The sequence below is a fragment of the Aspergillus wentii genome, assembly GCF_001890725.1.
Source record: "Aspergillus wentii DTO 134E9 unplaced genomic scaffold ASPWEscaffold_3, whole genome shotgun sequence".
In the NCBI taxonomy this organism is placed as follows: Eukaryota; Fungi; Ascomycota; class Eurotiomycetes; order Eurotiales; family Aspergillaceae; genus Aspergillus; species Aspergillus wentii.
This window is the reverse complement of record NW_024467834.1, coordinates 1,164,473-1,190,937: the sequence shown is the minus strand read 5'-3', so window position 1 is coordinate 1,190,937 and position 26,465 is coordinate 1,164,473. Positions and strand designations below refer to the sequence as shown.

Genomic DNA, 26,465 nt, shown 5'->3' with positions numbered 1-26,465 from the left:
CTCTGGGTTCAAATTCAACCTCGGTCTCTTGGGACTTCTCGTTGTTTGGTGAAGATAGAAACCGCGAGAACCTGAAAGTCCTCGCAACAGCCCGTATAATGAGCGCCAGAAGTAGTACTGCGACAAGAAATTTTGGCCAGGAATCCCACGAGGGACTATCTGTGGGCATGACGTGTTGTCGAGATATGCCCCCTTGAAGAGTGCCTCCCCCCGGACTTTCCGATAATGTAGTAGAGGGCCGCTGCTCCATTTCCAATAGTTACACCACTAAGTTTTCGTTGTCCTTAATCGATGGTGAATGTGATTTGGCTTATAGAATCTTAGCTAGTTTGATGAAGAGGAAATGTTGTTTCCCCCTCTCAGTTGATTGTGATTAATTGTGTAATTGGTGAGATCACCTGCAGTAGTGCCACATTGTTGATTTCTTGGAGAATGTAACGTGGGCGGAGTCCCGTAGGTGATCAACAGGCGACACATATATTGATTCAAAATAAGATTTTAAGAACAGGTTTATTGTCGTTTTATAAGCAGAGTAATTTATCAATCTCAAATTACTACGGTATGAAGCTCTGGTAAAGTAAAGTGGTATTACTTGATAGTAGTTCAAACAGATCATCTTTAGGGCCTGGTTTCCAGACTTTCCTGTCTTTCCTGTCATACATGCTATTTTGCCTAAGGTAAAAATGTCATAATGCTTATTTATTTTCAAGGGCTTTTGATCTTCCGTGTGAACATTGCTATCTCAAGCAAACGTTTTAGTATATGGGTACAGTGGTTTCCACTGACGAATCTCATTAGGCAAAACTAGCACCCTTGTCTAGTCCACAGCCATAGAGGAGATATGCCTTGCATGTTAAAATAAAGTAAATAAAAAAAAATAAAAAACAAAGGTGGAATAGTGCCTCTTGCTTTGGTCTTATCGAACAGAAGCAGATGGCAAGCGAGAAGTTATTGTACAATCAAGGGAGAATCCCAAGAACACTGATGGAAGTCTCACAAAAATGATCTCCAGCATACCGGTCTTGAAACCTAGACACTCACATAAAAAGACGCCAGGCACCAAGAATCAGTGCTGCAGTACCGGTACAAACACCCCTGGAAGATAAGTTAGTACAGAGTGACAGCAAAAAGAGATTGTCAAGGAGTCATACATCAGCCACTGCAGTGTAGAAAATTTAACAGCTTCTACTCGTTCTCTCAGCCCCGCAACTTCTTGTTCGATTCTGGTTTCTGTCTCTTTGATACGCATTTCCTGGCCATTGGCCTCTTCGCGAATCCTGCCTTTCTCAAGGTTCAAGTCCAAGCGGACGGATGCTTGCGTGCGCCCAATCTCATCCCGAAGACGTGAGTTAAGCTTCGCAAGATCCGCGGCGATTTTTTCATGCGAAGAGTGTGTCAGTTGCGCTTCAGTCGAGTCTGCGTTGAGGAGTTCAGAGCGAAGTTTGGCAAAATCAACCTTTTGCGTGTATGTTGATCTTTCAGAGTCTAGGCGTAGGTGTTAAACTAGGACAATCTGTTGGTTGGTACACGACTAGGAGCAACTAACCTTCCTTGAGAACCATTGTCCGAGTCAAGTTCTGGATCGACTCTTGGATAACATCATTCAAAACCCTCATCATAGCGACGGCTTGTTCCTCGCTGAAACCTTCATCCTTTAAGCGTTGAACGAACTTTAGCGTGTCGAAGTGGTGATCCCGCTCCCGAGCAGCTGAAGCATGGAAAGCACGCCGGGCTGACTTGAACACAGCAACGTACACGCCATTGTATCGGACCGGATTACTAAGAGGCTCGACAGAAGGACGGTAGGAAGTAGTGTGCGACGATGTGGATGAACGCCTAGCGATCGTAGATGTCGAGTTTGTGTCCTGGGGTGTTGTAAAGAAGGGAGATGAGCGAGGAGAGAACGCTAGAGTATTAAGTTGATGTCTTGCAGGATACCAGCCCTGTACATGCTGCTGCCGCTTCTGCTGTCGTTTTCTTGATAATGCGGAGGGCTGGGGTGGAGTGACGGTAGTCCGGGGAGAGGAGCCATTCCAGGTCAGGCGAGGGAGGATGGAACGCGGCACCTCCGTGACGTTCTTTGATGGCGCCATCCTTATTGCGTAGAAGAATGGCTGTACATGGGCGGGGAGAGGGTATGGTAATAGACCACTCTCGCTATTGCGTCGAGTATGTCAAGCTTCTGTAATAATGGAGTGAAGGTGAATGGAGTTGAGAAATACCGATGACTAAGTTGCAGACTGATTTTGCTCCGATTCGGCGAAGCGACGCGGAGGCGGAAGCACCCGAGTGCATGGATGGTATTTTTAATGCATACACGAGATGAGATGATGTAGTCGGTCGATCAAAATAAAATTTACTAATACTGTGGTTATAGTTAACCCTGGAGCCTGAATCAGCTGGAAGCAAACATTTGTAATATTATTGAATATTTAGCGTTATATAGGTTTATCTTGTTTTTGTTTTCTGAAATTTCCTTCTACATTATTGTTCATCATAGAGCATTAGTTTCTAAACAAGATCAAACTGGACCCATGCGGCTGGCCACTTCATTTATAGGTGGAAGATTTCCTTCAGCTGCTTGATGGTGTCCTCGGGGCCGGTCACTGCGTGTCCGATTGTTCTAGAGTCGGCGTAGATCTCGTGGTCGTTACCACCAGGGAACGACTTGTCTCCGAAGAAGTGGATAGTAGTGTATTCGGTGCCCGAGATACCCTTCTCCGCCTCGACATGTTGTAGGCAGTAAGTCTTGTCCCAGCCAGTGGGGAAGACATCGAAGGAGATCTGACCGCCAATGGAAAAACTGGTGCCAAGAGAGAGATGTTAGAAACATAGCCAAAAGAAACAGCCTCGGGGCTATAACTCACGTCAGTCCATAGTCGGGGAATTCCTTCTTCAAAGCTTCAACAAGGGTCTTTCTGATGTTGTGCACCTTGTCGTATCTGCAAAGAGCGTCAGTCAATCTATTCGATCACCAAACCTTCCGCTCGAAGAAACTGGCATCTGCAGCTATGCGAGACAGCCAGGAGATATACATACGCTTCAAATTCGTGTCTCTCATCGACGCTGGCATTGCGTCCAATGGGACTAATGTTAACCATTCCGTTGCGAAATTCAACGAAAGTACCCCGCTTCTTAGGCAGCTTCAAGTCTGCAATGTATTTGAGGCAGAAGTTAACCAGGTTCTGGTACTTCTCCTCCCCAAGCCATTGGATAAAGCTGTTGCTAGCAAGAGGCTTGCCCAAACGAATCGCGGTCAATCCGTTCTCGGCAAAGCAGAAGTCGAAGAGAGTAGTGACATTGATGGAAGCTGTGCCGAGTTGCTCTTGCTGCTTAGGAAGATCGGAACCACCAACCTGAGCCGCATGAGAATTATACCGAGAATTTGGGAGAGGAAGAAGACTAACAAATCCAATGGCACACTTGTGACGCAATTGAGAGAGCAGTTCGAGCATCTCAGGGGAGACACTCTGTACAACAGGGGAAATTGTTAGCTGTTGTAATTCTATCTCATGATTGAAGATATGCATGACAATTGCCACGGGTATCCCAGGATAGAGACAAACATACCCTCCTTGCAGGTGTCAAAGTACCGTCGACATCGAACAGGCAGATTGTGTTCTTCACAGGACGGTTCTCCAAGGCTGGATAGACACTGGCGGCTTCGGTGGCCATGATGCTGAATTATTCCAAAGAGTGTATAAGATAATATACCGAAATATCACAGGGTCACGAAGTCACAAGAAGGAAATAATAATGACTCGATCCAGGGACCACGGGCTATTAATACCCCCACCGGGACGTGTCCTGACCGCAAGCGGTGAGACGAGGGGCCGGTGGGGTTGTTTTTGGGTGTCCAGACTCCAGGCACCAAGGCCACCAGGCCAAAGGCGGTCAGTTGCTGGGACTGGGGATCGTCGTGGGTCTTTGGAGAAGGCTTATCGATAACCTAAACGGCAAGAGGAAAACATCCAATGATCCGAGGGTGCTTCTGCTTCACATGAATCATTGTAAAGTGGACTATGTGATGCTATTGAACCTAGATATCCAAACCAACATTTGGACTGATTTTTGTCAGTGACTGGGGTGTTAGGAATCTATCAAATTGCATAGGAATATTAGCGGATCCATACGTACATACATAGGTACCTACCTTGGTACGGAGTACATATGTACCAATAAACCTTCATATACTGAACCAGCTTCAGAGTTTCAATCTAGTCCATAGATTATAAAAAATCACTATTCAGCAGACAACACTGTCTGTTAGTCTAGGAACTCAATATCTGCCAGCTTATTGTCCATATACATCAATGCCCATATGACAAAACCTCATTCAACCAAACATTACGCCGTATGTATATTTGAAACCAAATTCAATCTATAGCCCAAACATCTCACATAATCTGTAAATCAGGATATAGAATATGTTCAATGTCCCATGGCAGACTGAAAGACCTTGGTCGCCAATTCACTCAACAGCCGAGCCCGGTCCTGCTGCGGTAATTGAAGAAACACCTCGTAGACACTTTTACCCTTGGCATCTCGGACAGCACCGAGTCGGTTCCCTGCCACGGCGCCAGCAAAGGCTCCAGGAACGTTGCCCACAATGAAACCCAGTGCACCACCGCTAACTCCACCAACAAGGGACCAAAATCGGGAAGTAGGCCGAGTGCGAGTTCGCCCTTGGCCATCGCTATCTTCATTCGCAAGTCCTTCTTCTCGCAACATTTCTTCAAAAACAGAACCGAACTGTTCAGACGCACGCTCTTCGCGATCTGCTGCACCTGCGCCAAATCCAAAGGAGGACCATGGGAAGCCACCCGCACCACCCGGGGGCACTTCTGGTCCTCCTTCCTCTGCCTCTTCAAAGGCCCGTGCTGTGTCATATTCTTGTCGGCGTGATGGGTCGGACAATGTAAAATAGGCATCGTTGATTTCTTGAAATTTGCGGGTGCGGGCAGGTCTTTCAGGGGAGTCTGCAGCTACACGATCGGGATGCGATTTTAATGATTCCCTGTCAGGTAGTGTTAGCAAGTATCAACCTGATTCAGATAGATATGCGTGCCTTTTGTAAGCACTACGGATTTGCTGTTGTGTTGCGTCCTCATGGACTCCCAGAACCTTGTCTGTATTCAAGTCAAAATGAGCCCCAAGAAAGAAAAAATCAATTTAAGACAAAGCTTACAATAGTCCAGCTTTCCTATCATGCAAGTTAGACTGGCTATGGCTTAGTACATAAGAAGTCTGCATAGACTTACTTGACATGATGATGTGATTTGCGTGATGGACTAAATAAGTTGTTGCTTGATACCTAGATCACTCTATCCTTGAATATTCGTCGCAGTATCCCACGTAACTTGAGCTTCCTCTAATCACAAAAGAAGAGAGAAGCCGGTCGCAGTCCAACGATGACAGCCTGAACATCTGGCCAAGAAGATGACGTCGGCAATAAATTGCAGCCTCAGGCACCCACAACCTTCCTCCCGTTTGTCTTACTGTACATAGTAAAACCGCCCTTGGGCAGCAGCGCCAATGAGGATCGATCAATGGACCAGCCACCCACAATTTGTCCACAATAGCTGAACTGCTGGAGGCTGGAGCTCCCCTTTCTCAGCTGCGGCTGCGACTGCTCAGATGGAGGTATTCTCACCTCTCTCTCCTGTCTATCTCTCTGGAATCTCTCGTTTCATCTCTCCTGTAACCCTCGGCTGAATTGGGGGTGAATTCTATCCTCTGCATCATTGCGATTGGGTCATTGTTTATTTGTTAAGACATTTCGTGTTTTGAATCTACAGTGGACACAGGTCACAGCGTCTTTTTGACAGCGATTTGTGGAGACGGTCAATGCAACAGAACGCCTAGAATTGGAATTATTGTGTGCATCTGCAGAGAGCCGCTTCTGGACTTTTCTTTTTTAATTTGCTCTATACTGTGCCGATTACACACAGAAAAATCTCAGACCAACAGACCAAATAATTTGAAGAAGCAGTTCACCACAGCTGTACTTCGAATCGACAAGTCCTAGCCAGACCCCCAAAGGCACAATACCACCAGCTACCAACAATCCAAGTCTTTTCTTAAGCTGCTGTTTAACAGGGTAACTGGATAATCAAAATGGGCTGGTTTGATGGACCATCATCGTCTGTTGTTTCTTCAAGCTCAAATACCCGCCGACGCTCTCCATCCCGGCGATCAACGTATTCGACGCATCACCCCCGAGGCTCGGCGCCATCAATCTTCAGTTTCGGCGCCGGTGGTGGTGGCAGCCGTGTTGGGGGCAGCCATGTTGGAGGCAGGTCAAGCCCTTCGGTGTTTTCCACATCCTCATCGTCGCGACGTGCACGGCCTCGCAAAGGCTTCGTCCAGCGTGTGGTCCGCTACATCAAGCGGGTACTGCGTGACATCTACGATTACGCCCGTCAGCACCCAGTCAAAGTTTTCATACTCGTTATTGTGCCTTTAGTGACAAGCGGCGTGTTGCAGAAGCTTCTGTCCATGGTTGGAATTCGTCTGCCCAAGAGTATTTTCGGTAACATGGCCAAACCCGGAGAGGCCGGGATGAAGGAAGGTCTGAATGGAATTATGAACATTGCAAAGATGTTCCTATAACCATTGTGTTTTGCGATGACGGTTTTTCACCTACTGATGGATGGTTAGAATATCAACCCCAATAACACACCTTGAGAAAGGAAGGCGAGGATGGCGAGGAAAAGAAAAAGGAAACCCCCATACCAATGTTATACCAAGACAAGCTCACGACTACCACGACGATATTGACGATGTATGCTCAACTTCATTCATTTTGCTTCCTAGTTACCCTGTTCTCTGATGAATTTCAAGAGCTGTCACGATATGTGCCAAGTGTTGGCGAATAGTTCCATTCTGCTTTTTGTTTAATGGAAATGCAATTTTTCTTGATCATCCTTTTTCCAACTGCAAAGGAACTTCTGCACAGCACCGTAAATCATGAAACAACTTGGGTTGTAGTTGTAGGAAGGAGAGAATTCAATTGACATATATAGCCAGTTAGGAAGTAGTAATGGGAAAAACTGGAGGGAGCCCCCTATCTAACCGAATAAAGGCTTCTCACCGCAATGAATTTAATTGATATCGGCGATGGAATAAAGAATACTTCATATTAAATCCCAGCCTCCTATGGGTCTATAAGACATGTTGGGCATAATGTATGTCTGCCTGACTAGCGGTGATCAAGGCCAAACCCCGGGTATCATCAATCGAAGTCAAGTGGAGAAAATCGGGTTTCTAGTAGTGATAATGACGATTGTAATGATATGGTGATGTGAGACTATCAGAGTGGAGATCTGTTAAAAAGCTCATCTCTTTTGCTATTCTCTTTTGTACTGAACGATGTATTTATACACTGTTTTTGTGCCTCCATTCTGCAAGAATAATTGTGGAGGCGGACTCTGAAACCACGGGTCTGCATCCGCCAACTGCTCATGACTTTTGAGAGCGCTTCTTTCTTTTTTTGGAAGGACCACCGTTTGAGGTCACTGCGGAGCTGCTGGCTTCCTCAGCTGCTGGCACCGCGGCCTCCACGACCTCTTCTTCAGAGTCGACCACATCGTCCTCCGCGTTGGATGGTGCGGTAAGACGGCCCACGGTCTTTTGGAAGCACCAAATGGGGACCCGGAACACCATTGTGTCACGCACGGTTGGGCGATGGATTTCCTCAATGTCAAGCAGGAACTCTGCCTTCTCGCCTTCTTCAGTCTCTTCCTCAAGGAAGACGTTGCCAGTGGAATCCACAATCAACACCTTGCCATTCTCTGCAACCACCCGTTTTCTCTCTCCAGTGGGGCTGATGGACTCTGTTGTCGGTGTAGAGGTACCTGAGCTGCGGGAAGTTGTCTTGGGTCCTTTCTTTTCCTTCTTGTTCTCTCTGTCCATCATACGCTTCTGGCGGCGGTTCATAGGCAGGGCGCTCGCTTCACCTTCGTCAGGGGTGGGAACAGGGGCGCTTGCGTTGGGGTCGATACCAGGGATGCCACGGACGCCCGTTTCATCTCCCCAGGCAGCCCTTCTGGCCTGGCGGATGTACCGATCAACAAACTCCCGCTGGCGTTTCCAACTAAGAACAAGAGCTCCATAATGGGCACCACCACCAAAGACGAGAAAAAGACCGATCAGCACAGATCCCAGGCCGGGACGGAACCGTGAGTAATAGTAGCCAGTACCCTTCCACTTGGGGAACCCGTTTTTGAGGAAATGATCGTACCGCTCGCGAGACGGGCCACGAAGAATGTTGGCAACAGTGTTGAGGCGAGCAGATCGTTCATGCGCTTCCTTGACGGCGGCGGAGATATCACGCTGCGAGGGACCCTTGTTGACATTGACGCCGTTCTGGGTTTTGCCCCTGCTCTTGTCCTTAGAGCTATTGGCAATGAAAGACCGTCTAACCTTATCCGGGTGAAGGAGCTTCGATTTCTTGCGGTACGCCTTGTTGATCTCATCCTGTTTGGCATTGGGGCGAATTCCGAGGAAGTCTGAATGGGATCAAAATATCAGTGGGGGCTGACGTTGACATCGAAGGCGTGGGGAAATTGGGGAGAAACGAACCGTAGAAGGTTACATTATGGCCTTCCTTTGCCATAACCTCGTCGTTGATACTAAAGATTTCATAGTCTAGAGGAGACAGTTGTTAGCCAAATGCTTGAATATGGAGGTGAGATTGGTCGAATTGACTGACCCTCCTTGGTCCAGGCCGCCGTAAGAACAAACAAGACGGCGAACAAGATCAGACGGAGTGCAAATGGCTTCATCTTGAGCCGGAGGGAGAGCAGTCACTACCACTGGCCCCAACAATGGTAAACAGTAGCAATCACGCACTACCAAAGAAGATGGAGTATTATCTAGGATTCGAGGGCGAGAGATCAAGGGAATTGAACACCTTTTTTCAGTTGGTCTCACGTGATACTGTGGCCGTGCCGCTGTGAATCGATCTTCATGGCCCCTTATTTAGTGCTTATCTATTTACCTCGAGGTTGTTGTGTATTATTGATATGGATTTATTCTACTGAATATTGATCTGGAATTATTTCTGTTCGGATGACTTCTAGGCAGTGTTGTTCTGACTTGAAGTAACCACCGAGTACATACTCGACCTCGACTGGGTAACCCATATCAAGATAGCGTCGGGTGTGGCATTCGTAAGGCTAAAAGATGCATTGGATGGAGTATTTCTATTTGATGCAAGTTTCAATATCTCGGGTAAATCTTCATGGCTCTCTTCTATCCAATCTTCCACTATGGTTACATTGAAGCAAACAATACTGCATGGCTTGGTCTATTCCTATGACTGACTTTGGATGATCGTGAAAGTAACTCACTGAAAAGAGCTGCAACCGTCTTCGAAACAGCAGCAACGTCAGTTCCATTCCAAACAAACTTGAATACAACGGAAGATGATACCCATCCGCATTAGGCCAGATCCGAACCTCCTTCAGTAAGGCATCAAAAATTGCATACATAGTATGATCTGTATGATCTGTCCAACAGAGGGCGGTCTGACTGGTCCACTTCGCATCTGCAAACGACGTGGACCAATGATGCCAATTGATTTCATCCATCAAACAGGGACAATTGGGTTCATAAATGAGTAATAAATGAAAAAGAGGAAGTGTCCATGCTCTGGGAGGGTTAATAAACCCCCCCCCTCCCCAATATCTCCAGTTTTTGTTGTTTGTGATCTTCTTCTATTATTCCGGATGAACTGAGATATGGGGTAAAGCCGCCCCCGTCAATGACCACGAGCCACGATACGCTCGTTGTTTTCCATATTTAACCAGACCGTCTGAAGATATCAAAAAATTATTCCTTCAAATCAAACGATTCCCTTGTACCCTCATCCCTCATCTTATATCACCCTGCCTAATTTCCGAGGCTGCTGTTCTGCACCCACAAAAGGGAAAGACACCGTTGCTATTATTAGTGATCGCCCTCGTCTCCAAGAAACGCCAGTGATTCGGACAGTCGAATCATCATCGGTTTTATCCTGTTGACTGATCACCAAAAGCAAAGAGGAAGAGAGGCCGAAAAGACCAGATCTCCTTAACTGTTCTTTGTTGATAAGCGGTCGTGGGTGATACTGTTGTTGCCCCCTGATTGTTGTGGCAGCCAAACAAAACGGGACGAGGGAAAAAAAAAAGCCTCGTCGGGCCAACTAAGCCTGTTCCTGTCCGCCATCGTGACTGCTCAGCCTCTGTCACTTCACTCTGGACTTAATTCCTTTTATTCCTCCCACACCCTTTTTCCTTCCTTCAAACTCTTTATTTTCATCTTTGTTTGATATTTGATCTCAACCCTCATCTCCACATCTCCTTTGATTACCTTCGTATCCTCACCACGTCTCCATACCTCCACAATGGCCATCCAGATTCCTATCGACGCGATCACCTCGCGATTCGGCGAGCGCTTCAACAGCGTCCGCGCCCAAGGCCTCGGATCGCGCTTTGCCAACCTCAAGCCGGTCAATGAGTTTCTGGATTTCAAGCGTCTATCCAAGCCCGCCAATTTCGGTGAGGTCCAGAGCCGCGTCAACTACAACCTGTCCTACTTCTCCAGCAACTACGCCGTCGTCTTTGTTATGCTCAGCATCTACAGCCTGTTGACCAACTTCCTCCTCCTCTTTGTCATCCTTATTGTCACTGGTGGTCTGTATGGTATCGGAAAGCTCGAGGGCCGCGATCTGGAATTGGGCTTTGCCCGTTTCAACACTTCCCAGCTCTACACTGGTCTGTTGATCGTCGCGGTTCCTCTTGGTATCTGGGCTTCCCCTATTTCCACAGTGCTCTGGCTGATCGGAGCTACCGGCGTGACCGTGTTTGGTCATGCTTCCTTGATGGATAAACCCATTGAGAATGCTTTTTCCGAGGAGGCGGTCTAGGTGGTCGGCCGCGAGCTCCTTACGATATGCCCCGATGGGGAAGACCACCGGGGGCACGACTGGGGAGACCAATCTGGAGACAGGCAGGACAGTGGGAACAGGATGAGTTACAAGTTGATGCTATGAGCAGTGGGGAGGGTGATAGGTATATGTTACGGGAGAGTCGTTCGCTTTATCCCCAGCAACTGGTGCCTGGCATGGACGTTGATGGAAGAAGCGGATGGTGGAGGAAAAACTTGGGTTACGATGAGTATGCCTATGAGACAGGACCCGTCGACGGGGTGGACTATGACCTGTCTGATGGCACCGACAGCAGGGTGGCTTATGCGGTGCAGCTCGCCATGAAGGATGAGGAGGAGTGGTTGGTGGACAAGGCACTGGAACGGATCCGGCACGCACAGGATCTGGGTCAAAAGAACGTGCGATTGTCAAAGCGAGAGGTGGAGGCCTTGGAGCGCAAGCGGGCGCAGAAGAGCAACTCGGATGATCCCTGGAGAAAGAAGGGCATCGCAAAGGCGCCTTCTGTGGATGATAGGCGGACCAGACAAACAGATAACGGGATCGCGGGGAAGACCAGATCACAGCGGAGCGGGTCTGGGGCGTCGCCAGACAGGCCTTCTTCTTTTCTCGCAGACAGTGCCTGGATACAATCGTCTCAGCGGCCGCGGACGCCTACGACCCCGGGCCCTCGTCCCAAACACTCTAGTCCGTCGCTACGCCCTCCGCTGCCGCCGCAGTATGCCCCCGAACGCTTTTATTCCGCCCCCGCTATCAGCCCCCAATCATCTCCGAGAAAACAACCGTTCATGCGTTCCTATGCGGAATCTCAATGGATGTCCCCGTATCCGAATCTGTCGCCTGTGGCACCCTATCCAATGGACCAACCTCCATACCCGACCCATATGGTTGGGCCCCAGAGTCATACGTTGTCTTACAAGCCCAGCCATCAATCGCTCCATGACGAGCGCCTCTACAGCAACGCGCCAGATGCCAATTCTCCCCGTCGCGCTCTTCTGGGATCCGCTCTGCACGATTCCAACGGGGACAAAAAAGATGGTTCGAAAGATAGTGGTGATGAAGTACCGATCGTGGACGTGGTGCAACGGAAAGTGCCTATTGGTTCTCCGACCCGGAGCAATGTGGGAAGAGGTCTTCAACGGGTCAATCGTCGTTAAAAAAAGAAAGAGGGAAAAAAAGCAACAAAAAAAAAAAGCCTCCCAGTGTTTCCTGTTCATTTGCTCTTCTATCTCGATTCTCGCATGGTTGAAAAAATTCATGTTTAGTCTCTTCCACAACTCAACGTGGCTTATGCAGAAAAAGACGTAACGGAGTTCTTGTGTAGACCGGGTTTGATAAATGGGCATTTAATAATAATAATTTTGATTCTATCCAGGTTCCAGGACAGCCGTAGAGTAGATAGGCATCTATCTATCTACTCGTACTATTCTTAGGCGTCATGACGTGCATCCCACCAACAACCTAATACATCGTACGACTAACCCCAATGCATAACATGAATAATCTGTATGCCTGCTGCTAATAAAAAAAAGAAATGGCGGAGGATCTTCACGAGGCTTGGACTGTCATGCTTTGTGGATGACGTCGACGGGCGGCAGGTGAAGTCACTGCAACAGCAGGAGTCGAAGATTATTCCTGCTCCACGCAGCAACCAACTTTTCCTCGCTCGCTCAGCCTGCTTGATCGATCTGTTATTATTTGCTCGGTGGCGTGGATCTTGTCTCTCGTGCCATTGAGTCTCTTAACTTTCTTTTTTTTATTCTTCTCTGGTTCCCCGAAATCTACCAACCTCTTTTTTTCTCTCCCTCTCCTTCCTCCTCTCTACACTCCAGATCCCCTGTAAAATATCCAAACCCCCCCCCTCCATCCGAGAGAGTGTTCACTGGGGAGCTGCGGTTGACAGCTGTGTATTATCTCAGTCAACCGACATACACGAGATCCATTGCAAAGTCGCATGTTGGAGCCACGGGGAATTTAATTTGTTCCAACCAAGGGCACTTGATCGTGAGTCTAAGCCACTTCCGCCATTCCCGGCGCATCCCTACGCCATCGTTGGAGGTTTCTAATCACATATCAACTGCAGTCAGCCTTTTCCGTCGCTCTTTTTATTTGACATATTTCACTCGGTCGTTCTTTCATTTCAATTGCCGACATCTTCGTATCCCTTTTCTTTTTGTTGAGCGAGTGCTGGTGAAGGCAAGATGTGGATCATTTCATTCTGGGTATTTCCGGTCATATCGGCCTTCATGTGGTTAGGTAGGCTTCGCTCATGGTCATTATCTGGAGATCACCTCAACTAACGATTCTTATCTAGCGATGTTGATCGCTATGCTGGTCATTTGGTCCGCCGTGGATGGGTCGCCTAAATATCCAAGTATGGAAGAAGGACAGACCATTGCGTAAGTCTTACCCCTGTCGCATCGCAGTGCTTCCTTTTCTACTATTCCTCCAGAAGCTAATAACTGGGGCTCTAGGTACATTTCCGACGTTGGAGCACAGCATTTGAAGCCTCTTTTCATCGGCGGGTGTGTCGTCACCGTCGTCTTCCTTGATCTAGCTTTCCTCGCTGAACGATGGCTGCGACACGCTGGCCAACTGGTGCCAAACAAAGGACTCTTTGACAAAACCTGCGCTATATTGTCCATTTTCTTCTCTATTGCCGGTGCTTTGGGACTCATTCTCTTGTCCATTTTCGACACCCTCCGTCATTCTAATCTGCATACTGGGTTTTTGGCCTTGTTCATGTAAGTCCCTGGCGATCACTGAAGAAAGTGATGTGTGCTAATAAACTCGATATCAGTGCTGGATATGTCATTAGCGCCATATTTATCTGCGCCGAATATCTTCGATTGGGTCTCTTCTACCGCTCGCAGCATAAAATCCTGTTTGCTAGCTTCGTGATCAAAATGTGCTTCGTGGTGATCGAAGTTGCTCTTGCCATTGCCTTTGGTGTCTGTGGCAAGCACCAGGACAAGAGAAATGCAGCCGCGGTCCTTGAATGGGGTATGTTCAATGATCCCTTACCTCCTTTGATGCAGAATACTGATTCTCCTCTCCAGCCATTGCGTTCGTATTCACCTTCTATGTTCTCTCCTTCATCGTCGATTTGCTGCCTTCGGTCCGTACGCGCCGCCATGTCCCTCAAGGCGAGAAGCGGATCGAGATGGCGCATTCTGGACCCGGTGCTCCTCATCCCGAGGAACAAATCACCTACGAAGAGCCCTTGACGATGGATTCTACCGGACCGAATGCCGGTTATTATCGCGGCCAGCACATCTAATGGCAATGACTTGCCTCAATATATAGTGGTGCGTGCTGAAATTCATCTCTTTTTGTTCTCTCTGTTTTGATATCCATGATATACAAGGACTTGGTGTATTGGGTGTGTTCGATAAAGATACCTCGGGACTTGTCTTGTTTAATCTGTTTATAGGTTTGCTTTTTGCTTGATACCTTTCTCTGTGACTTGTTTTTGCATAATGCCTTTTTTAGTACTAATTGCTTGAGAGATGACTATTTATTGAGAACGCGTAATCCCAAACACCGTGGCAAATATAAATGCAGCTTCTTGCATTCGAGTCATTATCATTAATACATATACACCTAATCGATACAGTCTTTCGTCTTCAGTATGCAGTGTATCAAAAAGCCCAATCCCATCAAAAATTACAGTGCAAAATAAAAAGAAAGAAAGAAACCGAGTCGAGGAGAGGGCAGTCTATGCCAGCAACTTCCGTCGGACCATCTCTTGTTTCTCGCGATCAATCCCAATCGAGAGTAAATAACCCTCAACACCCCCATATTTGGAATCCAGGTGGGCTTTGATCTCGCTCGTAAATCCCGGCGGACACCGGGTATAATCCTCTGACAACCCAATCATACGAATCTCCTTCATACGCTCCTCAAACTCCAGCACTAGCTCGGGCTCCGACTTGACATAGTCGGTCGCGATGGCGTCCTCGGGTACCAGACCCGTGAGTAGGAGAAGGAGTAAAACCATGAGTCCTGTGCGATCTTTGCCTTGGGTGCAGTGCACGATGGCCGGGTAGGTTTCTTCCTTGGCGAAGAGTTCGAAGAGTTCTTTCATTTCTGCTGTGCTGCTGTCCAACGTGTCCTGGCCCAATCCGATTAGGCCACGCGGAGACATGACTTGTTGGCCGACGATGACGACGGCATCGGGTCGGTATCCGGATGCAGCCAGTGCTAAGACTTTTCTATCGGATATTAGCTGGTCTTCCAGGTAAAAAATAAAAATAACCTAAGTCAGACGAACAAAAAATTATACCAATCCAATTTCCACAACAAGCTCCGCTCAAACGCCTTGCCAGTCAAACTAATCAGTTCTCGTCGCACACCACCCAGCTGCACGAGATGCTCTTCTGCCTTGGGCAAGGCTGCCTGCTCGACAGGCAGACCATTTTCAGCCCGTCGCTTTTTGGTGGCGATTTGGTGTTCTGTGCTGGCTGGGGTATTAGCATCACTAGTTAGGATGGAAACACTATAACGAAGCACGGACATACCTGGATCGGAGATCGATCACGGTGGAAATGTGCAATTCATCGGTGAGACGGCGTTTATCTCTTTCAGAGGCATCATCTAGCTGTACTTCATCAGCAGATATTCAACTGAATTAAAATCCATCAAGATCTTTACCCTTGCGCTGCGAAAGAGAACACCCTCCTTCAAAACACTAACCACCGAAAAACAAGATCAGCCGCAAAACATCATCCCAAAATGGACAAATTGCACATATATAGATAATCGAGAAACAAGAACATACCGAGAACCAAGACAGTCGTTAATAGAGCTGGCGACGTCGCGAAAGTTGATGATATTGTCAAAGGGGCGGTCGGCCGAGTCTAGATCGATGCTAGACTGGCGAGGATGGTCATGAGATGAAGCCATGAGACTCTTGATCTTCTGAGAAGCAACGAAGAAACGATGGTGGTTGAAAAAGAAAGAAAGCAGAGGGAGAAAAATGATGGGGAGGGGGGGGGTTGACAACACTAAAAGGCGACCAGCCAGTTAATAATATTAAGACAAACGAACAAAAGTACAGACACAAATAATACAAAGAAGAAAAGACAGACAGAAAAAGGAAATGAAAAGAAGAAAAAAAAATGAATAGAGAAAGAAATGAAAGGATAAAAAACGGGACAAACAAGATTAAATACTGCTAGTACTTGTCTAGTAGATTATCAGATGCAAGCTCCAGAGAATTTAGACTGTCAGCAAATGCAGATCCAGAATGGCGGTGACTGACGTGGATGCATGAGATATCATTTCCAGTCAAACCACGCTGCTTGATGGAATGATCGTCATTGGCTGGGATCGATTCTCCATGATTTGATATCTGTACAACTGTACAAGTGTTCAGAAATGCCCCTCGTACTATCTTCTTCATGCATATGTGCCCCGGTCCTCCTTCCAGCCCGGCTGCAGATATCCCCAGTCTTGATTGAAATCAAACCCACTGCGATATTTTGCATAGGCCACCAACTCCACTCGCTCCAGCCTCGCCCCCGCATCCGTTAATGCCCACATGCTAATCACCAGCTTGTTCTCTCCCCGGTTGTTGATCACTCCCGGTGGGAAGGGGAATGTCGTCTGCGGTCCAATATGCGGGAGGTAGTGGCCGAATTGATATCCATTCATGAAGATCTGGATCACCGCTTCTGTGCCTTCGGGAGCACCTACCCGTAGCCCGATTGGCACATCCAGGTCGCGGTCGAGATCTAATTTGAAGCTGGTCGTGTAGAATCGACCTTCAGCTCCCAACACCCCGTCTAGAGGACTGCTATCCCAGGCCGACTCGGGTGGTGTGTATCCGGGCAAGTGCCAGCCCATCCGCTCGCCATATAATCCACCCTCATTCATCGGTCCACGGACTGGGTCAATGTTCTGTTCCCCGCCTGCGTTGCCTTGGAGCCGCCATGATGTGAAGTTGCCTCCTCCTACCAGCGTCGCTCCCATAATTCCACGCGGGTTCTGCGTCCCCAAAGGCTTTTGGCTATTCTGATCGTGGCCGGTATAGTCCGCTACGACGGTAAGAATATTACCGTATGGTTTGAGGGTCGAACGGTCGAAGTCAAGAACGTCCCAGGTTGCCACAAGTCTAGAATCCCCGGCGGAACCCCCGACGTACTTTCCATTCAACCAAGCTGCCCACCCTGCTGCAACGCCATTTTGAACAGTGACGTTAGCACCAGTGGCATTTGTCCCGTCGAATCGCCCTCGATATATCTTAGTCCCGGCATGGTACCCGTAATCGCCAGAGTACAGCACGGGAAGAGACAGTGGGCTGATGGAGTTGACCGATTTGGACTTGTTACACCAGGTCCACCTTGAATCGTCATACTCGGGTTGGGTTTCAGGGAGTGTATCTTGAGCCTTCCATGGTCCAAGCGTGGGCAACGAAATATCCACATCCTCCGCTCCCGGTGCCTTACTAACCAAACTGCCATAAGGGGTCTTTGTGGTCTGGATCTCGTTTCCATTCCACTTCACTTTTTGTACATTCGCATCGCCCGTATATACCCTGAGAGAATCAGTTATATTCCAAAATGAACAAGGTGTGGGGTGACTAACTCGAGAGACGTGGTGTTGGCATTATCACCTGTGATCTCTACAGTATCACGATCAATCGAAACTCCACGAACGAGATACGGTCCTAGAACAAAGATATGCTCCTCTGGATTCACCTTTGGATTCGATATGGTCGGAGGTGCAAAGAAATTCCACGCGGATTTTTGGTCGAGAAGATAGACTAGCACTCCATTTGAGAATTTCACCACTGTTGCACCCTCAGTCTGAGTGTATGCATACTGTGACCCATGGCTAGTCTCAGAGGTGCTGACGTTGGAGCTGCCATAGGTCTTGAATTCCAGATCTGATGGCGCATCTTTAAATGCAAACACGCCCTTCTGTCCCACATTCAAATAAAAAACAACAACCTTCACGTCGAGAATCGCATATGTCAAGACTTCCGCCGAGGAATACAATAGCGTTGTGCTATTCCCAACCCGATAGTCTGTCACAATGATCTTGCTTTGGCGGCCGTCTAGTTCGATATCTGAGATTAAAATTGCCCCTACAACCAGTCAGTCTGTAGTTAAATTTCGTCGGATGCGTCTCTTACCAGTGGAGGTATTGGCATTCAAACTGAATTTAGTTACCTCCCGAGATGAGCTGGTGTCATGTGCAACAACATAGAATCCAGCATTCGTATCTGGGTTCCGTAGAGCCCAGGTGTAGATGCTCTCGTCGCTGGTGTAGCTGGTACCGTTACCTTCCATGTCTGTCTTGACGAGATCGGTCGATACCCGTGTGAAAAGACCTATCAGCTTGGTCTGCTTCAGCTTGTCTCTAATTTCTCGGGTCTCACGAAGCGGTGCACTATAGTCATACGATGTATAGACCACTGGCGCTGCACTGTGGCCCCAGTTAGTACCCCCGAAGACCATATAAAGGTTCTGCAGCGTGATCCGCGACCCGATATTGTTCTTGTAATAGACATCTGCGAACTCGGGCGACAATTCCGCTGCGCAGCTGTCGTAGAATGAGCCACCCCAAGGCTGGAACCAGCCTCCTTCAAACTCCGGCACGTACTCGGGTTGCGTAAAGGAGTAATTCTGAAACCACTGGTAGTACGTCCGGACCAGGTTGAATCCAGAATTAGGGTTTGTACAAGACATTCCGCCCGGATACGAATCAAGCCCATAAACATTGACGGCGCCGCCGACATTGTGATAATCCGTGGACCAGCTAACAGCACGCATGCCCTTTTCATTGTGGCTGCTGGGAACCACGACACCGGCATCATCAAACGCATCCGCGATCTGCTCCATGTACTTGACCAGCGTGTTGTCAGAGTCATATACCGTCTCCTGGAGCTCATTCTCGTGCTGATTCAAAATGACAGGACCCCCGTTGGTGATCTGGTTGTCGGCAATGATCTTTCCTACCTTCAAGATCCACGGATGCCACTCTTCGTAGTAGGCCTCGTCGCTCGTCCGTTCGCTGCCCATCTGCCCATTTGCGGCCCAAAGAGCAAACCCTCCAGCCGAGGTCTCCGCGTTGCAGTAAGGGCCTGCTCGGGCGATCACGTAGAGACCCGCTTCTTTGGCATAGTCAAACAAACGCTGTATATCATGCGCACCGGTTTCAAAGTCGAATTCGTCTTCGGAGGCGCTGTGGAAGCTCCAAAAGAAGTAAACTAGACACACAATGTCAGATGTCAGGCAAAATAAATACTATCATGACAGAAAACGTACCCGAGATCGCATTGAAGCCATTCGCACGTAGCTTCTGAAAGACATCCAACCATAACTCAGGCACAGGGAGTCTTTGATAGTGGAACTCGCCAGAGAAAACAAACAGTCTCTCCCCTTTGACGGAAAGACTGTATTTATCCCAAGTCACGTCGGTCGTCTTGCCATTGTCAGTCCCTGACACTGACGCCAGGATCTCCAGCAGGGTCAAACAGAGGAAGCCGAGAATCCGCATGTTTGTCTCCTCGTTCCACCAAAATCCTGTAACTCTGGCCGCATTTCGATCGACATTCTCATGGCGCTATTTCAATAAAAAGCTCCTTGTTTGGACGATACTGCTTCCCCTCGGTTCTCGCGGGAGAAATACCCCAGTGATGCCTAGGGATTGGTGGATGATTTCTCTTGAGAATGGCTGCGTTGATTCTTCGTCTGCCAAGACTGGTAATATATTTTTGGGCGCACGATTGGATGGTGGATGGTTGTTGATTCTCAGACTCCGATGTGGGGGAGGGGGAAACGAAATGGCCCCGGTAGTTTCGCATGGCCTAGTCATTCATATTTGCACAATAAAGCATCATTACAATCCACAGTGTTCATGGACACATGGTAAATTAAGGTACCCTGGGATGCATATATCAAGCAATAGATTCTAGATAGTACGATGTTTCTAGATCTACATTATGACAGCCATGTTCATTGACTACCACACTAAAAGAAAGACTAAAAGTAAAGAATCAATGTACTAATTAAGTTGCTAGGCCATACATACTCGAGAAATTAAAGGATTGACATCGAAAACGTAAAGAAAAGCCAAAGCTTTTCAGATCGTACGATCAGCGTGAAAAAAAGATGGACGACACCAGCGAAACCCATGATTACCAAGTTCACATATGTACTGAAGAAAATAACGCCTGGATCCGAGAAGAAACAGCAGCCAGGGCATCTCAATCAACCAAATTCCAGACTTGGAAACCAGTCAGTCCTAAGCGCCAGAGAAACCAGAGACCCTTCGCGGAAGAAAGACGGGGAGCAAAGAAGAAAAGTTATGAAACAACAGAAACAAGAAAGAAAAATTCATAAAAAATTCAGACATGACATAAAAAGCAATAAGATTCATCAGAGATCCTCGGAAAACCTAGATCCCCGAGCTGTGCTATTGCTAGTTCGTTTTGCCATATCAGGAGGCACAGGCAGGCCTTGTTCGGTGGCACTCTCACGCAGGTCTTCCCTCTCGGCTGCTGTTGAACGCTGCACATCAGGGGGGCCGTGCTCTGCCCCTTCTACGGCCTTAGAACCGCGTCTAGAAGTGTTTTCCTGACCCGAAGTACCGTTCGTCTTGGGCTCTTGCGAGTTTTTGGAGACAATCTTCATGAAGCTAGACCTCAGACGAGAGCGTCTCTGCTCACCGTTTGTCCCCGACTTTTCCTTGGTGGCTTGCTGACCTACTTGGTCCTCGGTAGTTCTTGCTTGCTCAAGACCACCACCTTCACCAAAGGATGCTCTCTGCATCTCATTAAGATCAGTTCCTGTAATGGGATGAGAGCTGAGTGCCGCTCCTCGAGAATCATTCACGTTGGCCAAAGCTGCACCTCCCGCGAAGCTTGGTACTCTTCCGTTTTCTTCTTCCGTTTCACCTAGGGTCTCACGCGCGTTGGCACTAGATCGGCGGCCTAATCGACCTCGGAACCAGTTCCTCAGCTTTGACTCTGTTCGAGGAGATGTTGGAGGGGATGCGGCATTCAAATCGGCTGCCGCAGCACCAGAGGCGGCAACAGCATTATCCTCCTCAACAGCCTCTGGGAGGGTAGTTTCGGCAGAAGGTTGCTCAGGTTCGCCCACAACGTGGCCATCTGGTGCACCATCCTTTTCAACGGGAGCTTCCTTATCGCGACTTCGCTTTGACTTCCTTCGCCACAATCGTGACTTTTCTTCTTTCTCTTTCGCCTCTTGTTTTTCTGCCTCTATTTACGGCAGATAGGGTTAGAATCATTGTCCAAAGAGCCATCATCCAGAGTAGTAATACTAACCAATTTGTCGTTTTTCTTCAGCCCTCGTATCAGCCTCCCGTTGACGCTCAATGTCTTCACGTCTTTTTCTTTCATCCTCGTCCAGACGTGCCTCCAAGTCTTTAGCTCTCTGCTGGTCTGCACGGTCAGTAATTTCGTCAATGGTAGGCTGGACCCTAGAACGAGCCACGGCCTGCACATCAGCCATGTCCATGTACTGCTCTGCACCAATGTTGACCCTATCAGGGGCGGTGTATTGCGACTCGATCTCTTGTAATTCCCTTTGCGCATGTTCATACGCTGCATCTTCCCACTCCTTCTGCTTGGAGGGCGGAGCGCGGCCTGTCTCCGCGTAGACTCTCAACTCCATGTCGTGAATTGCGGCATCAACGTTTCTCCTTGCGGCTTCCATGAGAAGAAGTCGGTCTCTCTGCCTCTGTTCGTCTACCGCATTGACCTTTGTCCGCAAGCTCGACATTTGATTTCTGATTTCCACGGATCGTTCCACATCAAAGTTAGAAATATCTGTGTCGACCGATGTTCTCCTTTTGCGAACCAAGCTTGAACGTGCAGCAGCTTGAGGCCCAGTGCCATAGTAATTCTGATAAGCCGCGGTTTCATCATGCATAAGAGCTAGTTTCTCTGCTGCACGTTTCTGCGCGGCTTCCTGGAGACTCATTGCTCGCTGCAGGGCGCTTGGATCTGGTTTGGTGACGGATCTCTGGGAACGCGTGCGACTATGTCCTTTCTGGGCTGCAGAAACAGCAGCACCAGGCGTTTGCGCATCGCGGCTTTCTGCAATATTGTACATATCACGCGCCATAGAGACCGCTGCCGCACGCAGCACATTCTTCTTGTTCTGCTCCTCCGTCTCAACTGCAACAGGCGGAGATGCGGTGTACAGACGAGCGTTGGCATTCGCGATGTGGTGTATCCTGCTAGCTTCATTCGCACTGTCCAGGTGTTCGAGGGGCTCTTCCTCCGTGGCCGAAGTGATATTGGGCGCATCATACTGAGCAGTGGGCTTGCTTGGTGAGGAATCGGCTCTCTGTCTGTTGCTACGGAAAGCTCCTGTCGCTGCCAGGATCGCTTTGTCGTGTTCACTTGGTCTGCGACTTCCATCTGCAGCGGTCTGGTCCGTGGCAGAAGCATCCTGGTTTAAGGCTGCCGATGCTCGACGGTCTCTAATAGCAGACATGGCAGCTTTGTATCCTTCAGGACTCGACTCGCTCGTAAGGGAAATCTCCGGAGCACGGTAGTCTTGGACATGATAGGCGGCCTTCTCTGCGGCGGGGAGCTTCCCAGGTCTCCAGATTTCGAATGGCTTGCTTTTGGCGTGGGCGAGAACGGCCCCTGCGGACGCATGACTGAGGTGGGGTGTAGGTTTGGTATCTTCTATTGTCACAAGATGAATAGTCAGTATCCATGCGAGATTAAAAATCCAATAAGAAAGAAAATAGATTAGGTTTTCTTACTAAAGAGCTGTGTCTCTGCTGCCGCAGGCTCGCGAACAGATAATCTGCGATCAGGGCGTGTAACGTAGAGGGCTGCTGTAGCGGCTATGTTGGACAAGAATAAAATTAGAAAATAGTGCCCTCAATTGCAGCGATGTCAGTAAAATAATATCAAATTCTCACCTTGGTCAGCTAGCCGGGCAGATCGGGAACGCGTGATCGCGTTAACACGATCTCGAGGCTGTTCAATGGTCGCCATGATACGATAGTATACGGTCTGCAGAGTATCGCAGAAAGTAAGGGATGACAACGACAACAGGCATATCCTGGACGGAGCAAAGAGGGGAAGAAGAAGAAAAGGCGATCCAGTCGGGGAAGAAAAGGGATGGGAGCGAGGAGGAGGGGGGGGAAGAGGTGGATGGGGATGAACACTGGGATGGAAGTCCGGAAGCTTGGAGATCTGTGACGTCGTCGGTTGCAGAGGGGCGATCCACGGATGCTACGATCTGCCCTTAGGGTGAGACCTAGCAACATAAGGTTGAGGAGGTGAAGAGCTGCTCATTATAGTGGTATTATCGAGTCACTGATGTCATGATGTCGATGGGGATGATGATTCTTCTTGTTTGGTTTATGTTGCAGTTGGTTCCTGATGATCATCGTTGATCTACGCTGCTTCAGTTGGGTGGTGATTCTTCCACCATGCAGGATGGAGTCTCTCCTTTCCGTTTTCGACTGATCAGACAGGATATTTTCTTAAGCTTACAGGATTCTACTGTCCATCATGAGGTTGCTTCAAGCTCTCCGGGCGGGTCAGACCGGATGGTTCAAGAGTTCCTACGATCCCTTTCTGAACCCTGGTGAAGATTTGCAGATCTTGATTGCAGATCATCTATAGCTGAATTATTATCGACCAACTTGGCCATCATCAACATTCAATCATAAACGCGATTGCTCTCATTTATATATAAATTTCCTTATCACCAGAGATGCAGTATTTTCAAAATGTCCCAACGGTTGAAGAAAAAGCGATTCCATTTCCCCCAAACATCTAAATTTAAACAATCAGGTCAGCAGCTGATAAAATATTCAACATAAAAATAGATACTCACACATAGGAATGCTCAAGAGACAAAGGCCCATTTGGATGCTGGCTATTGCCATAAATGCAGGCTTGATCCCGTTCGACACAAGCCAGTCATATGCGTAAAACGTCAAAACAAAGCTGAACATATTTTTAAATATGAGCAGGCATGTGAACGCTTCGATGGCAATTTGACCTGCGGAAATTAGCGGTGTGATCGCCCCAATTTTTAAGTAGTCAATAACTTACGGTGTGCATCCACAATATATAGCGAGCTGGAAACTGCGCCCATGACCATCCCGATAATCACAAACGCAATGAAAACGTCTACCACAAGCCATCCATATCTCGCAACATCGTTGGCCACAATACCAAACCCGTACAATCCAGCTCCACTGAATATCAATTGGAAGGCGACGAGAAGGATGCGGAACTCGGGCTCGTACTTTCCTTTGTTGAGCTTGATCATCACCTTGTTGATCGAATCGGACAGTAGACCTGAAAAGATCAAGCCCAAAATGGAGCCGATAAAGGCGCCAGTGTAAAGGTATCCAGTTTGAACTTCATTGAACCATAGGGGTGGCCCCAAGAAGATGGCAGCCAGGACAACTCCAATAAAGACAGTCCAGCCGATGAGAACACCTTGGATCAAGCAAGCCTGTAACAGTCAGACAAAGCGAAGGAAGTATACAGTGGTGTGAATCTTACCCAGAGAATTCCAGGGTGGAAGAACAAAGGAAATGGCCTCAGAAAAAGCTTTAAGAAGTTCTCATCAGACTTGCGCCCGTTGAAGAGCCTTAGTGTCTTCAGGTACGAGTCCTTCCTGGAAGATTCCTGGGGATTATCAGTTCTTCCCCTATTATGAATAAACGAAGACTGCTTCTGTTCTTCAAAGACTGGGTGTTCTTCGGAAGTTTCCCTAAGTGGCCACTGCGAATCAACCACACTCTCACTTTGACGTGTGGAGTCACTTTCGAAATCAGTGTTCAAGTATTCTGGACGTCTGAATGCCGTCTCGGGGATAAGAAAGAACGTCAACGGCAGAGCTGCCGCTGTGAAAATGGCCACGAGGTAGAAAGTCCACTCCCAACTTAGACTGTGCGTTATCTTGCCAGCCAAAACCGGCGTCAAAAAGGCAGCTCCAAACAGAGCGACGTTCGAAAGCGCCATTCTCTTTCCACGTTCCTGGTCCCTAGTTAACATCGATCTAATCTATATGAGGCGCGAACAAGAACCATACGTGGACGAAGAATAGGTCACCGACACATGCATTCACCAGAGCTTCAAAGGGAGCCAATGCGACACCCTGAAAGATGCGAGCCCATAAAAGGCTGGAATAGTTCGAGCCACTCCCCCCTGCCCAAGCACAGCTAACCACCATCAAGATATTCCCCAGGACAAACAGATGACGTTTGCCCCATACCCGTGCTGTTGGGACGATCAAGATCCCCGCAACCCCCACACCGCAGAGGTGGTATCCAGTGAGAAGAGCGACAGAGGTGAAGTCTTTCCCGTAGTAGAGGGCAATTGTCACGGTGTTGGCAGCCATAAGGGAGCTAGTCGTTGAGCAGAGCACTGCAACGAAGGAGAGGGCAGCTAGGATGACATCGCGCCTCCATAATGGCCAATTCTGTGTCGAATGACTCTATCAGAACAGAGTCCCCAATTGCAGTGGTTCGTAAAATTTCTGAGGGCATACCAATGGATCATTGGGGTCGTCACTTGGCTGAGGAACGAGGACGGTGGGAGCTGAGCCTGAAAGATCATGCTTGAGGCTTGAGGCGGCACTATCTGAGTGGTTCTCTTCTAAAATATAGGAGGAACCTAGACGATAATAAGCATATACCTTGCATCTATTACAAAAAAACTCACCAGGAACATGTGGGACATTGGGAACCTCCAACACACCAAGTCCCATATTGAAAATTGGAAAAAATAGAGATAGCCCACTAGGTAAATATGGAATATATCGAGGATAATAAGAAAGATGACAATTAAAAAACAATCAACGGGTAGTCGATGGCGGGATTAGAGTCTGGACCGCCTGACGCAGGGTGAAGGCATCAAGTATAACCACTGGATGGTTTATTAGATAGACCACCAGACACTTTCAAACTGATTGGACCTGTAGTTTCAGTTGGAATATCCATTTTTGAGGCACTCAAAACACACCCAGGGAAGAGTGCCTCTGAGTGCGGAGAAAAAGATGTCATCTCCATCTTGTGATTGAGGATCGTCCCGCGGTTGTACAAACTGGGTTTCTCTGGATACACAAGATTAATTACAGTTACTCTTACAGTGCATCTTCAGATTCAAGGAGATTACTTGATGATAAACAGCGAGGGTCTGTTATTGTGTTGCCTGCATAAGCTGTATTTCATCTGTTACACTGTCAATGAATAGCATCATGGTTGTGTACAGTACCTCGTCCAACTAGAATCAGAAGGTTTCTCTGCTGGGCAATTTATTTCCTATATGCATAGAAGCTAGGTGACTTTATTATTATTCCATATTGATCTGTCAAAAAAAACCTTCCAGTTATTTGTCAATGGGATTAGGGACATCAAGAGAACCTCTGCCCTCTCCTCCTTTGAATAGACGAATCGATGAAGCAAAGTAGATACAGAGACAGTGAAGAGCAAAGATTATAAAAAACGAGAAGAGATAAATCTTCATCTTCAATCCTCCTTTTCTCAATGACAGGAAAATAAAATACAATGACCAAGC

At 48.0% G+C, this 26,465-nt stretch overlaps 12 protein-coding genes across 12 annotated transcripts; 5 read left to right on the top strand and 7 right to left on the bottom strand.

The window, feature by feature from the left end:
- Window positions 1–570: 570 nt before the first annotated feature.
- ASPWEDRAFT_38382 (CCDC90 family protein) lies at window positions 571–2,277 on the bottom strand. The gene is made up of 3 exons (XM_040834871.1): window positions 1,547–2,277; window positions 1,152–1,485; window positions 571–1,095 (listed from the first exon to the last, which is right to left on the bottom strand). The coding sequence occupies exons 1-3, from the start codon at window positions 2,091–2,093 to the stop codon at window positions 1,038–1,040; spliced, it is 939 nt and encodes a 312-aa protein (XP_040690429.1). The 5' UTR covers window positions 2,094–2,277; the 3' UTR covers window positions 571–1,037.
- Window positions 2,278–2,471: 194 nt separating this feature from the next.
- On the bottom strand, window positions 2,472–5,574 carry ASPWEDRAFT_58559 (uncharacterized protein). The gene is made up of 8 exons (XM_040838390.1): window positions 5,189–5,574; window positions 5,069–5,129; window positions 4,459–5,017; window positions 3,571–3,636; window positions 3,408–3,470; window positions 3,040–3,356; window positions 2,868–2,942; window positions 2,472–2,803 (listed from the first exon to the last, which is right to left on the bottom strand). The coding sequence occupies exons 1-8, from the start codon at window positions 5,208–5,210 to the stop codon at window positions 2,554–2,556; spliced, it is 1,413 nt and encodes a 470-aa protein (XP_040690428.1). The 5' UTR covers window positions 5,211–5,574; the 3' UTR covers window positions 2,472–2,553.
- A 543-nt stretch (window positions 5,575–6,117) lies between these two features.
- Window positions 6,118–6,612, top strand: ASPWEDRAFT_107421 (uncharacterized protein; the record flags this gene model as incomplete). Its single annotated transcript, XM_040827889.1, has 1 exon — window positions 6,118–6,612. One exon carries the CDS (start codon window positions 6,118–6,120, stop codon window positions 6,610–6,612), a length of 495 nt encoding a protein of 164 aa, XP_040690427.1.
- A 601-nt stretch (window positions 6,613–7,213) lies between these two features.
- Window positions 7,214–8,870, bottom strand: ASPWEDRAFT_38379 (putative endoplasmic reticulum DnaJ domain protein Erj5). The gene is made up of 3 exons (XM_040834870.1): window positions 8,714–8,870; window positions 8,584–8,649; window positions 7,214–8,510 (listed from the first exon to the last, which is right to left on the bottom strand). Exons 1-3 carry the CDS (start codon window positions 8,784–8,786, stop codon window positions 7,462–7,464), a joined length of 1,188 nt encoding a protein of 395 aa, XP_040690426.1. The 5' UTR covers window positions 8,787–8,870; the 3' UTR covers window positions 7,214–7,461.
- Window positions 8,871–10,387: 1,517 nt separating this feature from the next.
- On the top strand, window positions 10,388–10,909 carry ASPWEDRAFT_170258 (putative COPII vesicles protein Yip3; the record flags this gene model as incomplete). The annotated part of the gene is made up of 1 exon (XM_040830588.1): window positions 10,388–10,909. The coding sequence occupies one exon, from the start codon at window positions 10,388–10,390 to the stop codon at window positions 10,907–10,909; it is 522 nt and encodes a 173-aa protein (XP_040690425.1).
- A 26-nt stretch (window positions 10,910–10,935) lies between these two features.
- On the top strand, window positions 10,936–12,084 carry ASPWEDRAFT_170257 (uncharacterized protein; the record flags this gene model as incomplete). Its single annotated transcript, XM_040830587.1, has 1 exon — window positions 10,936–12,084. The coding sequence occupies one exon, from the start codon at window positions 10,936–10,938 to the stop codon at window positions 12,082–12,084; it is 1,149 nt and encodes a 382-aa protein (XP_040690424.1).
- Window positions 12,085–13,128: 1,044 nt separating this feature from the next.
- Window positions 13,129–14,207, top strand: ASPWEDRAFT_26202 (Frag1/DRAM/Sfk1 family protein; the record flags this gene model as incomplete). The annotated part of the gene is made up of 5 exons (XM_040832818.1): window positions 13,129–13,183; window positions 13,242–13,326; window positions 13,402–13,671; window positions 13,728–13,930; window positions 13,987–14,207. 5 exons carry the CDS (start codon window positions 13,129–13,131, stop codon window positions 14,205–14,207), a joined length of 834 nt encoding a protein of 277 aa, XP_040690423.1.
- Window positions 14,208–14,319: 112 nt separating this feature from the next.
- On the bottom strand, window positions 14,320–15,832 carry ptyA (putative tyrosine/serine protein phosphatase; the record flags this gene model as incomplete). The annotated part of the gene is made up of 5 exons (XM_040839379.1): window positions 14,320–15,141; window positions 15,201–15,386; window positions 15,448–15,527; window positions 15,581–15,617; window positions 15,708–15,832. 5 exons carry the CDS (start codon window positions 15,830–15,832, stop codon window positions 14,646–14,648), a joined length of 924 nt encoding a protein of 307 aa, XP_040690422.1. The 3' UTR covers window positions 14,320–14,645.
- A 495-nt stretch (window positions 15,833–16,327) lies between these two features.
- ASPWEDRAFT_170254 (glycoside hydrolase family 35 protein) lies at window positions 16,328–19,432 on the bottom strand (the record flags this gene model as incomplete). Its single annotated transcript, XM_040830586.1, has 4 exons — window positions 16,328–17,465; window positions 17,516–18,017; window positions 18,066–19,142; window positions 19,201–19,432. 4 exons carry the CDS (start codon window positions 19,430–19,432, stop codon window positions 16,328–16,330), a joined length of 2,949 nt encoding a protein of 982 aa, XP_040690421.1.
- On the top strand, window positions 19,147–19,959 carry ASPWEDRAFT_421653 (uncharacterized protein). The gene has a single exon (XM_040835725.1). The coding sequence runs from the start codon at window positions 19,431–19,433 to the stop codon at window positions 19,848–19,850; it is 420 nt and encodes a 139-aa protein (XP_040690420.1). The 5' UTR covers window positions 19,147–19,430; the 3' UTR covers window positions 19,851–19,959.
- Window positions 19,960–20,313: 354 nt separating this feature from the next.
- ASPWEDRAFT_170253 (uncharacterized protein) lies at window positions 20,314–22,916 on the bottom strand (the record flags this gene model as incomplete). Its single annotated transcript, XM_040830585.1, has 4 exons — window positions 20,314–21,158; window positions 21,225–22,598; window positions 22,679–22,762; window positions 22,841–22,916. 4 exons carry the CDS (start codon window positions 22,914–22,916, stop codon window positions 20,314–20,316), a joined length of 2,379 nt encoding a protein of 792 aa, XP_040690419.1.
- Window positions 22,917–23,634: 718 nt separating this feature from the next.
- On the bottom strand, window positions 23,635–25,656 carry ASPWEDRAFT_107199 (putative MFS transporter; the record flags this gene model as incomplete). Its single annotated transcript, XM_040827870.1, has 6 exons — window positions 23,635–23,705; window positions 23,767–23,934; window positions 23,988–24,396; window positions 24,447–24,923; window positions 24,979–25,368; window positions 25,438–25,656. 6 exons carry the CDS (start codon window positions 25,654–25,656, stop codon window positions 23,635–23,637), a joined length of 1,734 nt encoding a protein of 577 aa, XP_040690418.1.
- Between the last annotated feature and the right edge of the window lie 809 nt (window positions 25,657–26,465).

Coding starts and splice junctions, on each gene's coding strand:
- ASPWEDRAFT_421653 (XM_040835725.1), top strand. CDS start 19,431: ATGTTTGTCTCCTCGTTCCACCAAAATCCTGTAACTCTGGCCGCATTT.
- ASPWEDRAFT_38379 (XM_040834870.1), bottom strand. CDS start 8,786: ATGAAGCCATTTGCACTCCGTCTGATCTTGTTCGCCGTCTTGTTTGTT. Junction 8,650..8,713: donor GGCGGCCTGGACCAAGGAGG/GTCAGTCAATTC, acceptor TGTCTCCTCTAG/ACTATGAAATCTTTAGTATC. Junction 8,511..8,583: donor CCATAATGTAACCTTCTACG/GTTCGTTTCTCC, acceptor GATCCCATTCAG/ACTTCCTCGGAATTCGCCCC.
- ASPWEDRAFT_58559 (XM_040838390.1), bottom strand. CDS start 5,210: ATGATAGGAAAGCTGGACTATT. Junction 3,471..3,570: donor CTTTGACACCTGCAAGGAGG/GTATGTTTGTCT, acceptor CCTGTTGTACAG/AGTGTCTCCCCTGAGATGCT. Junction 2,804..2,867: donor TTCCCCGACTATGGACTGAC/GTGAGTTATAGC, acceptor TCTTGGCACCAG/TTTTTCCATTGGCGGTCAGA.
- ASPWEDRAFT_38382 (XM_040834871.1), bottom strand. CDS start 2,093: ATGGCGCCATCAAAGAACGTCACGGAGGTGCCGCGTTCCATCCTCCCT. Junction 1,486..1,546: donor GACAATGGTTCTCAAGGAAG/GTTAGTTGCTCC, acceptor ACCTACGCCTAG/ACTCTGAAAGATCAACATAC. Junction 1,096..1,151: donor TCTACACTGCAGTGGCTGAT/GTATGACTCCTT, acceptor CTTATCTTCCAG/GGGTGTTTGTACCGGTACTG.